We start from the raw sequence: 12,266 nt of genomic DNA, 5'->3' as shown, positions 1-12,266 counted from the left end.
CGGGCCGGCCCCCTGAACTTTGTGTGAATTGTTTTTCCTGGCCGCCTGTGTGTTTTGTTATGTTGCTTTCTGGGCTCCGTTGTTTGTGCTTTTTTTTGTTTCTGGCTCCTTGTTTGGTTTGTTTCGAGCCCTCCGTCCTGTTTCCCCACCGCCCGCCCTGGTTGGGTTGTTTTTCGTTTTTGGTGATTCTGGTTTGGGCTGTCTGGAAGCCAGCCCTTAAGGGGGGGTACTGTTAGGAGGCCTGGGTCGTTGACCCAGGGTTTTTGAGTTTGTTATATATGTTATATGTTCTGTCTTATGGTTTTCTGTCTGTGATTCTGAGTTGCTGTCTCCCCTGTTTGCTGTATCCCCACGTCCAGTCAGTGTCTGTGTCTGTAAGTTCAGTCTGTGTTGTGTTTCCTGTTTTACTTTGAAGGTCTCTGTCTTTTCTCAGTGTGTTCAGTTTACGCTTCTTTGTCTCGTTAGTCCTGGTTTGCCCCAGCTGTGTTTCCCTCCTGTTGCCCATTCCCTGATTACTCCCTCTGCGTATTTAAGCCCTGTGTTTTCCTGTGCTCTCTGTCGCGTTCTACCGTTTACTTAGCTGTGTGTTCTGTTAGTCCTCTGGTTTAAGTTTATTTTGATTTTTTTCCAGTCATGTTATGTTACCCCTTTTTGAGTTCAGTATTAAAGCTGTTTTGAGTTCACCTTTGGTCTCCGGAGTCTGCACCTTGGGTCTTATTCCTGTCTGCACACAGCCTGTACCTAACAGGCTGGGATGGTCCATTTGGTAAAGTAAATCCGTTGGGCATCTTTCTTCGCCTTTAGACAATAATTCTGATGGCAAAAGAACCAAACGGGACAGGTTAAAAAAAAAAGAGAAAAAAAAAAAATACCTAAATCATTGGCTTCTACTTTTAATTGACCTTCTTTCCTGATTATGGTTGTTTGTTAAATCATATATATTATTTTTCCAAGATAACAGATACGATATATGTTACCATTGTTACAAGTAATTATAATGTCTTAATAAATGCAAAGCTTAAAGTTACATATATCATATATCTATACCAATCTATAAATGTGAAGGAAAGACAACGCCCTGCACTTCATACACATAACTGCACCTGAACACCACCAATGCTTTAACTAATGTTTATATGTCCAATATTACTTGTATGACTTGTCAGTTATTGGATATATAATAATTAAAAGTAATACAAAATAAAATATGAAGCAGAGACACATGTACAACTGTTGATTTGTTCACAGGCGAGAGTCACCTGTTCAATTGGTGCATTTATTGTCCTGATGGTTGGAATCAACCCCGGTGTCCTTACGGTTGGACTCAAGTCGGTAGTCGCTGCTTTATCTACAATCAAAACCCCATGAGTTGGGATTCTGCTAAGGTAATTTTATTTTACTTTTATCATCTTTAACACCTGATTGAACCACTCATTGTTTTAAAAAACCTCTGCTTTGTCCCTCTTCATTGAAGAGACACTGCTGGGAGTTGGGGGCAAACCTTGCATCAGTGCACACTTACTGGGAGCACCAAAGGATTATTCAACTGTTTGGCAACTGGCCAGCTTGGATTGGAGGCAGCAAAGGACCCAAGGTATTTTGTCAAAAGAAAATGTTAATTCCCACCTGCAGTGAAACCTGAGGCAGGGGAGAGAAGCTAAAAGATCAGGCATTAATGATAACCAGTGTTGGGCAAGTTACTTTGAAACAGTAATTAATTATAGTTACTAGTTACTTCTTCAAAAAAGTAGTTTAGCTAGTAACTGAGTAATAAGATTGTAAAAGTAATTCATTACTTGAAAACTTAACTATAATTAATTACTTTTTCAAAGTAACTTGCCCAACACCGGTTAGGATAACACTTAGGTCTGTCTGAACTACTTTTTTCAATTTTTTTTCTTCTACAAGGGTAATTGGTGGTGGAATGATGGGACCAGTTTCTCCTTTTCATAATGGTGCTGGGGAGAGCCAAGCAATGGTTACTATGAGAACTGTCTGCAGATGAGTTCTCGAGGTAATTTAGAACAATTATCAATGCTTAATGTGTATGATTGGTTGAAGTGATCAAATATACAAGCCATAAAGGCTGGTTCTTTAGGTTTTTCATTTGAGTAACATTTGAATGATTTCTGCTCTTGAATCTTTCAGTTTCAAATTGTTGGCGTGACACATGGTGTGAAAAACATCTGCCATCTCTCTGTGCCAAGAATATCTTGGTAGCATGCTATGACAATTTCACCTTTTCTTTTTCTCTACATAATAATACAACAATACAAAGAAACTTGTCTATAGTTTATTGTGCATGTGCCCATCTTTGAGCACAGAAATTACAAATTGAAGCCCAACATTCTTAATAAAAACCTAATAAAAATCTAATGATTTATTGATGATTCTACAAGGTTTGAGCCTGGATTAATTATTATTCTCAGTTTCTTTCTGGCCCCATTCCTTCAGCTGTAATTATTCAATCTTTTTCTTGCATTTTTATCATTTCTATATTGATAACATTCAGCTATATGTGTATTTTAAGGTAGACCAATTTGACAGGTTGTCCACCCTGTTTATCCCAGATTAGTTACTGACACTCCAGTAATGGCCTACAGTAAGACTGAGGCTAGGATTATAGCTCCCTCTGATGTTAATTCAGGAATCAGTCAAGCCATGCGCGCATATAACATAGATCTCATGTACATGTTTCTTTTATTTAAGCAACACTTATTAATTGTGAGCTGTCTCCTCTTCTGCACTACAGAAGTTGTTCATGCATTTGTGTTATTGCACCTAGATTATTATACTACCTCATTTATTAGCTCAGATAAGTTTTTTTGTGAGTGGAGACTATGGGGGATTGAGGCTTTCAGTCTGGAAAAGTTTACCACTGCAGCTTAAATCAAAAAAATGGTTGTCTTGCATAAGAACCAACTATTTGCCTTTTTCTTAAGCTTCCTGCAGAATCTGCTACTCTTCTTGTGAGCAAAGAACATGTGCTGCATTGATGTTCTTATGATTTCTGACCGCCAGTTTTCAGTGATTCTCATCACAACTAAAATGAGGGCAAACAGTCCAGCAACCACAGCATGTTTCAAGATGTGCTCCATGAGTAAAGACCTTGTGCAAATGTCATGACTTGCTTGTTTTGCACAGCATTTGAGCATTTGCAAAAGCGCACAAAATTGTATTGCACATGTAGTAGCAGCAACAGCAACAGCAACAACAGCAACAGCAACAACAGCAGCAGCAGCAACAGCAGCAACAGCAACAACAACAGCAACAACAACAGCAACAACAACAGCAACAACAGCAACAGCAACAGCAGCAGCAACAACAGCAACAACAGCAACAACAACAACAACAGATGTTATAGTCCCGATAAGGGACTATAACATCTAGTCCTTTTTACTGAATTACAAAGTACTTCACAGTTCAAATAAAAGCAACACATTGAAGATGAGTATACACTATAAAAACATACAAAACAAATAAACAGACATGTACGTAGTCAGCTATACCATCAGACATTCATTTCAACATACACACATACACTCATCTCTCTCAGATCCAGTTCTGATGTTTTTCTTCTTCAGTCTCTTTAAGGTGTGGGTGGCAGGCTAAAGTTTCCCTTAAAAATATATTTTTGACACATATCACACTCAAGCACGTTACACTCCAAAAATATTCCCACTGTGAACATGAGGTAGGGGAAAAAATTAGCACTCACAAGGTGCCATAATAAATAAAAACAAATTTTAAACATAAAATGATATGTTAAGATGAATAATAAGAAGTAAGTAAATATATAATAAACTCAAATATGTAAAATTAGAATATTTGTGTATATAGTTATTTCAATATGAGTAATATTGCAAAAACTAATATGCAACATAAATTTATATAATTACTTTTCAGTGGATTTAAACTATCAGCTTTTATTTTGATACTGAGTGTTTGTTATATTTATTTAAATTAATGAACCATATTCTTAATCTTGAATTCAGCTCTGTGATTACAAATGGTAAATGGCCTGCATTTGTATAGCGCTTTACTCAGTCCCTAAGGACCCCAAAGCACTTTACACTACATTCAGTCATTCACACACACTGGCAACGGCAAGCTACATTGTAGCCACAGCCACCCTGGGGCGCACTGACAGAGGCGAGGCTGTCGGACACTGGCGCCACCGGGCCCTCTGACCACCACCAGTAGGCAAACATGGGGTTAGTATCTTGCCCAAGGATATTTGGCATGCAGCCAGGAGGCAGCCTGGGATCGAACCACCAACCTTCTGATTAGTGACTGACCTGCACTGCCACCTGAGCTACAGCCACCACTTCTTGGTGGAAAAATAGTCTCACAAATGTCCTCATCAGTAGTGTGTTACTGTCTGTCTCCACCTTGTGGACATTTTGACACTTTCCGCTTGTTTCAATGCAAACTGAACACTTTATATAATGTAATTAATATAATTATAATCTTGGTTCAGAATGTTTATGGAAATTACCTTCTTTATGGATGTTAACACCTGGATATGGAGCAGATATTGTTACAGCAGTGTAATGTTGTGCTGTTTGTTTAAGAGCCTGTTGTTATGGAATCAAATGGAAAACACATGAGCTCCATCACATTCTTGAACAGTGGGGTTGGTCAACTAAACAACAATAATGTAAAGTGAAAAAAGTCTCAATCACAGAGACATGGTCAATCAGAGGTAGACAAAAAAATATGAGCAATGTTAAGCTGGGTACCCGTAATATGAATCAAGCCAGAGATGTTTCAAAATGAGCCTTTTTTTTTTTAGCCTGGTGGATCTTGACAAACTAAATTTCATCCAAAAGACACACAGCATAATGCTGCTGACTGGAAGAGGGAGTTTCCTAGCGTCATCGCTGGAATCTGAATTTTATGAATTTTATTTTCCAGTGCTTTCTCTCTTCTTTCTGTTGACACCGATTAAATGATTCCAGATCACATTTCAAAAATCAGGGCTGTAAATGCTTTTATTTCTGTTTTGATCCAAGTGTTGATGAGAAGTGTATGCTCTGTCCTCACAGAGTGAAGTTTTGTTCCACTGTTTCCTGGACTGAAGCTCATTCTAGTCTGCGTGTGGATCATTGCAGAGGCTGCTCCATTGGAGGGTGTTTTTATCTACAGACGGTCATTCTGGGTCTCGTGTCACAGGTCAGTCTCAAACCGGAGTCAAATTTTAACTATTGAAATTCTGGGTCAAACTAAGCTGCCTGCTTACATCAGCAGAAAATAGAAAATGGAGCATTAATTGCATTATGATGTTAAAATAATGTTGATCAGGATGATCAGAACTCTCATAAACATTGATTATCAATATTACTGTATGGTAAATAATCTGGAAAAATGTAAGAATATGTGGTATTAAAATCTTATCCTGTGTTTTGTATTAAAAAAAGAAAAAACAGGGAGAACTTATCTTAGGGTTAGTGCTCACACTCACTTCAATTTTGTTAAATAACTGCTTCAGTGGTGCCTGATCTCTCTCTCTCTCAGTCGACATGGTGGATGAGTGATTTTGAGAGTGTGAACTGTCTGAAATGTTTCTCTCTCTCATTTTTTTGATCAAATTTTGATTGTTTTTAGACAAACATAAATGTATAATCCATAATGTTAATGAGTAAAACAAACATTTATCCAATGAACCAAAAACCAAGACAAGGAGAGCTACAACGATCAGAGAGAAGGAGAGAAAAAAATCCAAAAGAAAACTCTGGCCCAGAAGAAGACACGAAAGAGGAGAGATGAAAGGACGGAGAGCAAGACACAAGGCAGTTAACCACGTCCTTTGATCACGTATCCTATGGGAGTGTGGGATCTCTCACCTGGTGCTATGAGTGACTCTTTCCCTGTACAACTATTGTGAGGGCTTGGTCTGAATTGTCAGCAATAAGTCAGACTAGATCCCTGTGGGTGTTGGATTCTGCCAGGGTTGCCATTTGTCTCCAACTCTCTTCCTAGTTTTTATGAACAGAATTTCTAGGTGCAGCCTAGTAGCTGGAGGCTTCCACTATGGTAGCCTCAGAATCTTATCTCTGCTTTTTGCAGATGAAGTGGTTCTGTTGGGTTTATCAGCTGATAGCCTACAACTCACAGTGAAGCGATTCACAGCCAAGTATGAAGTGGGAGAAATGAGAATCAGGACCTCCAAGTCTGAGGCCAGTGTCCTCAACCAGAAAAGGCTGGCGTGTTTGCTCTGGGTCACCGATGTGTTGTTGCTCCAAGTGGAGGTGTTTAAGTATCTTGGGGTTTTGTTCATGAGTACAGGAAGAAGGAAATAGGGGACTGATGGATGGATTAGGGCCACCACTGCAGTGATGTGAACACATCACTGCTATGCAGGTATGTTGTTTAGGCCCAGACAGTTTGAAGTCCACACTTTTAACACATAAACGGACACTCAGGCTTGTCTTGGGTTAACATATATAGCATCTTGTTGCTATGTCATCTTAAATTGGTCATGTGATTGGTTTAACACGACTACTTTTCTTTCTCAGCCAATCAGCAGCACTTGTGCGATTGTTTTGCCCCGCTAGCTCCTGCGTTTTCTTGTTAGTAAAGGTAACGGCGTTGTAAGGATAGAAATAAGAATTAGTTAGATTACTAGTTACTGAAAAAAGTAATGGCATTACTTATAATGATGTTATTCCCATCACTGCTCTTTTCCTACAAGACACTGTTAATTGTTCTGTATTTGTCCTCATGAAACCTCTATTGAGGTTCAGTCAGTGTGTGAAATTAAGTAGGAAAATTGGAAAAAAGTAGGAAATCCAGTTAGGTATAAGACAGTTATTTTTGTTTAGATTTGGAAAGAAATGTGATGAAGACATGAAAAATAAAGGTGTTAGTTTTTCCAGTGTTACATTCTGGTTATGCAAATATGTAAATCTAATAATCCTTACCTAAACACTGGTCTGAGAGCAGTTCAGCACATCCACACTTGATGCTTGAAGTTACGGGCTGATAGTGAATAGAAATAGGAGAAGATAGTCTAAAAAAGGTCTGCAACAAACTTTCCTTCTTTCTTTAATGAATTGTTTTTCACTTCTGGTTACTACAGATACTAAACATCACCATGAAGAAGCTGACTGCATCTGCAATTTTCTGTGCTATAATAGCTCTGACCATGGCTGCTGGTGAGTATTGCAATATAATGTCCATCATGTAGATCAGTGTCATTAAACATACAAATGAATAGCACAATGTACACTTTGCTTATGAATATCATATACAGAAAACAGATGATCACAGACAATATTTTTTAACTTCTCTGGGTCTTCAATGTGCAGAGCCCAGAGATGGGGCAGAGGAATCTTTGGCACCAGGTAAGTGACATTTTGTACATACACCAAAATTGAGAGAAACACCACCTCAATGTTTGTACTGTAGTGTCTCTTCCACAGCATGTTTTTGTCCTTTCTGCCTCCCCTCATCCCTAATCAGTTGTGGCAGATGTCTACCCCTCCCTGAGCTTGTTTCTGCCAGAGTGTTCTTCTCATCAAAAGGGAGTTTTTCCTTCGCACTATCGCCAGGTGCTTGCTCAAATGGGGTCATTTGGTTTTCTCTGTGTTATTGTAGGGTATTACAATATATAGCACCTTGATGGAGCTGTCCCAGTGTTATATAAATAAAACTGAATTGAACTGAGCTGAATTCTAATATAAATGGTGTATTCAAGGATCTGGATATTTTAAAGGTGATACTTGAATCACAAGTTGACCAGGCTTTGCCATCAGGGTCCTTCAGCTTTGTTTAACCTTCCTGCTTGTCTTCCTGTTGTAATTTACCTTCTTCCCTGATATTGTTTGTTTGTGAAATCACTTTGTATTTTTTCAAGACAACTGAGAAGTTAATATTGTTATAATTAGAATAATGTCATAATAATTACAGAGCTTACAGTTGCATGCATAGAACTAAAATCTATAACGCTGAGAAAGCCAGAATGCCCTGCATTTTGTATGCATACGTGCAGCTGTAAACTGTCAATCACTTAACTAATGTTTCATTGTGAAATTGTTACTTGTACAACTTTAGTTATTGTTTCAGTTCAGTTAATGGACAAAGACAAAGAGACTCAATAAAAGTTTCTACCCAGCATTCCTACCTCTAGTCCTACCTCTTACTCAATATGCACTACAACCGATCACATTGCACCTTAAATTGAAGTCATAACTTGCTCCTTACATTCCACCCACTCATTTATATAGCATATATAACTTGTACGTGTCTGTGTAGATACTTACATTATTACATACATTCGCTGTGTAGGCACCTCTTAAACTTTAAGTCAATTTTCTTTATTGTCTCTCTTGTTTTTTTTTTCCTTTTCCTTTTTCTTCTCTTATTCTAAAAGAGTTTTTGTGTAAAAATTTGCATGCTGCTAACAGAGAGATGCCAAAATGTGTTTCATTGTTCTTGTAACAGTGACAATAAAGACACATTCTATTCTATTTATATGATGATTAAAAATAACATAAAATAAGATATTATCCAAAGAAACATGTAGAGCTATTCATTTACTCCCAGCCAAGAGTCACATCGTCAAGAGGGCCACTGATTGTCCCGATGGTTGGACTTTGATTAGTGGTCGCTGCTTTCGCTACGTTCCAGCAGTTATGAACTGGGCTAATGCTGAGGTAACTTTCCTTTGTTTGTATTGTATTTAACACCTGGCTGAACCACATCATTTTAACTGTTACTTGTTACTTTGAAAACCTCTGCTCTCTGTCTCTATTGAAGATAAACTGCTTGTACATGGGGGCACACCTTGCATCAGTGCACAGTTGGTGGGAGTACCATCAGATTCAGAGGCTGACTGCCCCTTATGGCTACAGAGAAGCTTGGCTTGGAGGAACTGATGCAGCCTATGTAATTTGTTTATCATTACATACTATTTCTAAGGTGTCTGTTGAATTCATTCAGGCTCTCTACTGCATAGTGAAAAGAAACTTTTAATTTACACTTGCAGGAACCTCTGTCTAATGATATTAGATATCTCTTTCATGTTCATAACTATATTGCCAAAAGTATTCACTCACCCATCCAAATCATTGAATTCAGGTTTTATAATCACTTCAATGGGCACAGGTGTACAAAATGAAGCACTTAGGCATGCAGACTGCTTCCACAAACATTTGTGAAAGAACAGATCACTCTCGGGAGCTCAGCGAATTCCAGCATTAAGCTGTGATAAAATGCCACATGTCCAACAAGTTCAGTCATGAAATTTCCCAGCTACTAAATATTCCAGTCAGCTGTTAGTGGTATTGTAAAAAAATGGAAGCGATTTAGAACCAGAACAAATCGGCCATGTAAAATCACAGAGTGGATTCAGTGTGCAAGTGACTGATTTTCTGCAGAGCCACTGGCTACAAACCTTCAACCTTCATGTGACCTTACGATAGCTCAAGAAAAATGTGTAGAAAAATGTATGAAATGAAAACTCTTAAAAATGTAGTGTCTAACCAGATGCTTTATATTGGCATGGCATTATCTTTGTCTCCAGTAACACTCGGTGGAAACTTGGAGTGGTTTTTGACCACGATGTCTCAATGCACATGAAGCATATTTATATATGACAGCTTTCTTCCATTTGCAAAATATCTCTATAAAATTAGAAACAAACAGAGTGATGCTCTAAAAGGAATTCAAGCATTCATTACCCCCAAAAGTTGATTATGTTCATCTGGATGTAGCGTACATTTTGTCACTCATCCAAGTAACTTCTCCAGTGATTCAAAGCACAATATTTAAAATGAGCTCTTAATGTGTGTGTCTGTATTGGGTTCATCAATCCATGACCAATTCTGGACATGCAAACTATATCCATTTGGACATTCAACCATGACCTAACTTGGGCCTCAATACTAAGTGAAATCTGCCAGTTAGTTACATGGAAAGTTATGTACTTGTACTGAAGTCAGCTGATCTGAGAAGACTACACTTCACATTTTGACGTGTCTACATAATGCAATTAATTTCTGTCTTCTAGGAGGGTGTTTGGTTCTGGAGTGATGGGAGCCGTTTCGACTACAGACGCTGGTGCAGTGGAGAGCCAAATAATATGTTCTTTCAGCATTGTCTTCAGATGAATTATAGAGGTGATTCAAAGCACAATATTTAAAATGAGTTATTAATAAGTGAATGAGAGATTAAGGTACAAGCCATAAAGCATGTTAACTCACGTGCAGATCTTGTCTGCATTGGATTAATCTGGACATGCATACTACGTCCATTTGGACGTCCAAACATGACCTAACTTGGACGTCAATACAATGTTCACCATTTGAACTTTGGACTAGGTCATTTATTTTTACATCTATGACAGATGGAGGAAATTTATATGATTAATAAATGGAATATTTTTTATTTACTAATATCAGTATTTCTTTTTCTTTTTTTTTTACAAATGTCACCATTCAACATTTCTGTTATCAACACAACACATGTGCATATGGTTTATTTATTAACAAACACTATTTATTATGTGTTTGCCTATTTATTCAGTAAATATGTATGCGGGGGGGTTATTTTACATTTTCCTGTTTAATAATTTATTGATTTATTTCAGTTAATCAAGTTATTTGTTTGTAACCAGGTTAAAGCTGTCATTTATGTGATGAAATAGTAAACACATTTAAATCCATTAACAATGCTAACTATTGAGTAAAAAATTTGGAATTCCTTTTAAAAGGAAAAGGAATGTTTTCCTTTAAAAAAAACTTTAAATGAATATATCCATTATGTATGATTTATTTTTACAAGTATCCTGTTTAACTGGGAAGAGCTTTATTAAAGGAAGTGAATGGTTGTGATCGAAGGCAGGACTTAGAGAAGTTGCAACAGAAAGTATGAGATGTTTGTGCAAGTGTATATATGTATGAACTGGACTATCTGCTCAACAGTCTTTGTTGATACTCACTGGTGTCACTTTGCAGAGTGGGTAGGGTTTAGGTTTTCATTTTTGTAACATTTACTTATTTTTACTTTTGAATCTTGCAGGTCCCAAGTGCTGGGATGATCTGTGGTGCTCCTATCATCGGCCATCTGTCTGCGCTATGGAAATCTGATGAATCTTTGACTGAGACTTCAGCAGTAAATTCCTGCACTTATGTGTGATACAGTTTGTGTGTTGTTGTCTCTTACATTATTTTATTTTGAAGTATAATATGTTCTTCTTTGTACCACCCAAGTAAAACAACAAAATGACCAGTCAACACAAGCTGGGCTACCTTAAAGATCTTAAATTTCTCGTTTGCTCACATCTCTTTCTTGGAACATTACTTTTAAGCAAGCATGTCTCTGTCTCATGTATTAGTTTAATTGTCTGGTCCAATAAACCAGTCTATTTAATACATTCATGAGACATTCAGTTAACTTAAATAAAAGTGCTAAGATTGTTTATACAAATTTGTGTTTCCCCCTTGTTTGTATGTAATGCCAGGGTAAGTGGGTGTTAGGTTTATATAGTGGATTGTCATTTATGCTTAGAAATATCTACTCATATATGCTTAGAGTTTTATAATTAGTTGTAGGGTTTGATCCTTAATAGTCTGCAAACTTTGTGTGCATTCCAGAGCACTCTGGGAGCATGGGAGAGGTGGTACCTTCTCTTATTGTTTTGTGGTAGGATAAACGTATCTATGTCTGTTTTAGGCTAAGTGCCTTTTGTTTAGATGAACTGCTGGACTTCCAGGCCAGCAGGTTTAGGTAAGTCATTTATGGGGTCACACTCTGACCACACACACACACACACACACACACACATATACTTACACAACGCACAGGCAAGGTACTCTTTGTGTGTATGTATACGTCATATGTTAATGAACCTATGTATATTCATGTAACCTCAATAAAAGAGCAGTGTTACGGGGGAGCGGACGAGAGCCACTGGGGTCAAGCGAAGGAACGGCGCTTGTCCGGTTCTCTCCCGTGCACGTGAAACATAAAGAACTTTGCCTACTCGTGTCTTGCTTTGCTGTGTAATTAAATTGTCTTCAACGTTCCAGCAAATAGGGTCAGTGTTGCCAACTCCTCAGTAAGGAAAATCGCTATTGGTTGTCCTAAAAGTCGCTAGAAGTCGCTAAATGACGTCATCACCTAATTTGCATAATTGGTCATGCTAATATAATTGTAACTTATGTTGTTGGAGAGAGAAATAACACCGTGGAAGAGACATAAAGTGAGTAAAAAACGTCCTAAATGCATTTAGTTTATTTAGAACTACAAATTAAATTTCTTTT

The 12,266-nt window shown here is 37.7% G+C and overlaps 1 protein-coding gene across 2 annotated transcripts in view; it reads left to right on the top strand.

Moving 5' to 3' along the window:
• LOC100709290 (type-2 ice-structuring protein) overlaps positions 1 to 11,571 on the top strand; it is a 169,799-nt gene extending 158,228 nt beyond the window's left edge. Inside the window, exons 3-12 of one of the 2 annotated variants that reach the window (XM_025901702.1) lie at positions 1,249 to 1,385; positions 1,475 to 1,594; positions 1,909 to 2,014; positions 5,049 to 5,175; positions 7,082 to 7,157; positions 7,311 to 7,346; positions 8,548 to 8,657; positions 8,761 to 8,889; positions 10,013 to 10,121; positions 11,023 to 11,571. In XM_025901702.1, coding sequence (XP_025757487.1) covers positions 7,097 to 7,157; positions 7,311 to 7,346; positions 8,548 to 8,657; positions 8,761 to 8,889; positions 10,013 to 10,121; positions 11,023 to 11,090 — 513 coding nt within the window. In that variant the 5' untranslated portion in view covers positions 1,249 to 1,385; positions 1,475 to 1,594; positions 1,909 to 2,014; positions 5,049 to 5,175; positions 7,082 to 7,096 and the 3' untranslated portion in view covers positions 11,091 to 11,571. Of the gene's footprint in view, positions 1 to 1,248; positions 1,386 to 1,474; positions 1,595 to 1,908; positions 2,015 to 4,911; positions 5,176 to 7,081; positions 7,158 to 7,310; positions 7,347 to 8,547; positions 8,658 to 8,760; positions 8,890 to 10,012; positions 10,122 to 11,022 lie in introns of those variants that run through there. The other variant, XM_003457801.5, reaches the window with a different exon arrangement.
• Positions 11,572 to 12,266: the final 695 nt, after the last annotated feature.

Source organism: Oreochromis niloticus, linkage group LG3 (assembly GCF_001858045.2).
Source record: "Oreochromis niloticus isolate F11D_XX linkage group LG3, O_niloticus_UMD_NMBU, whole genome shotgun sequence".
Taxonomy (NCBI): Eukaryota; Metazoa; Chordata; class Actinopteri; order Cichliformes; family Cichlidae; genus Oreochromis; species Oreochromis niloticus.
This window is presented reverse-complemented; position numbering and strand designations above follow the sequence as displayed.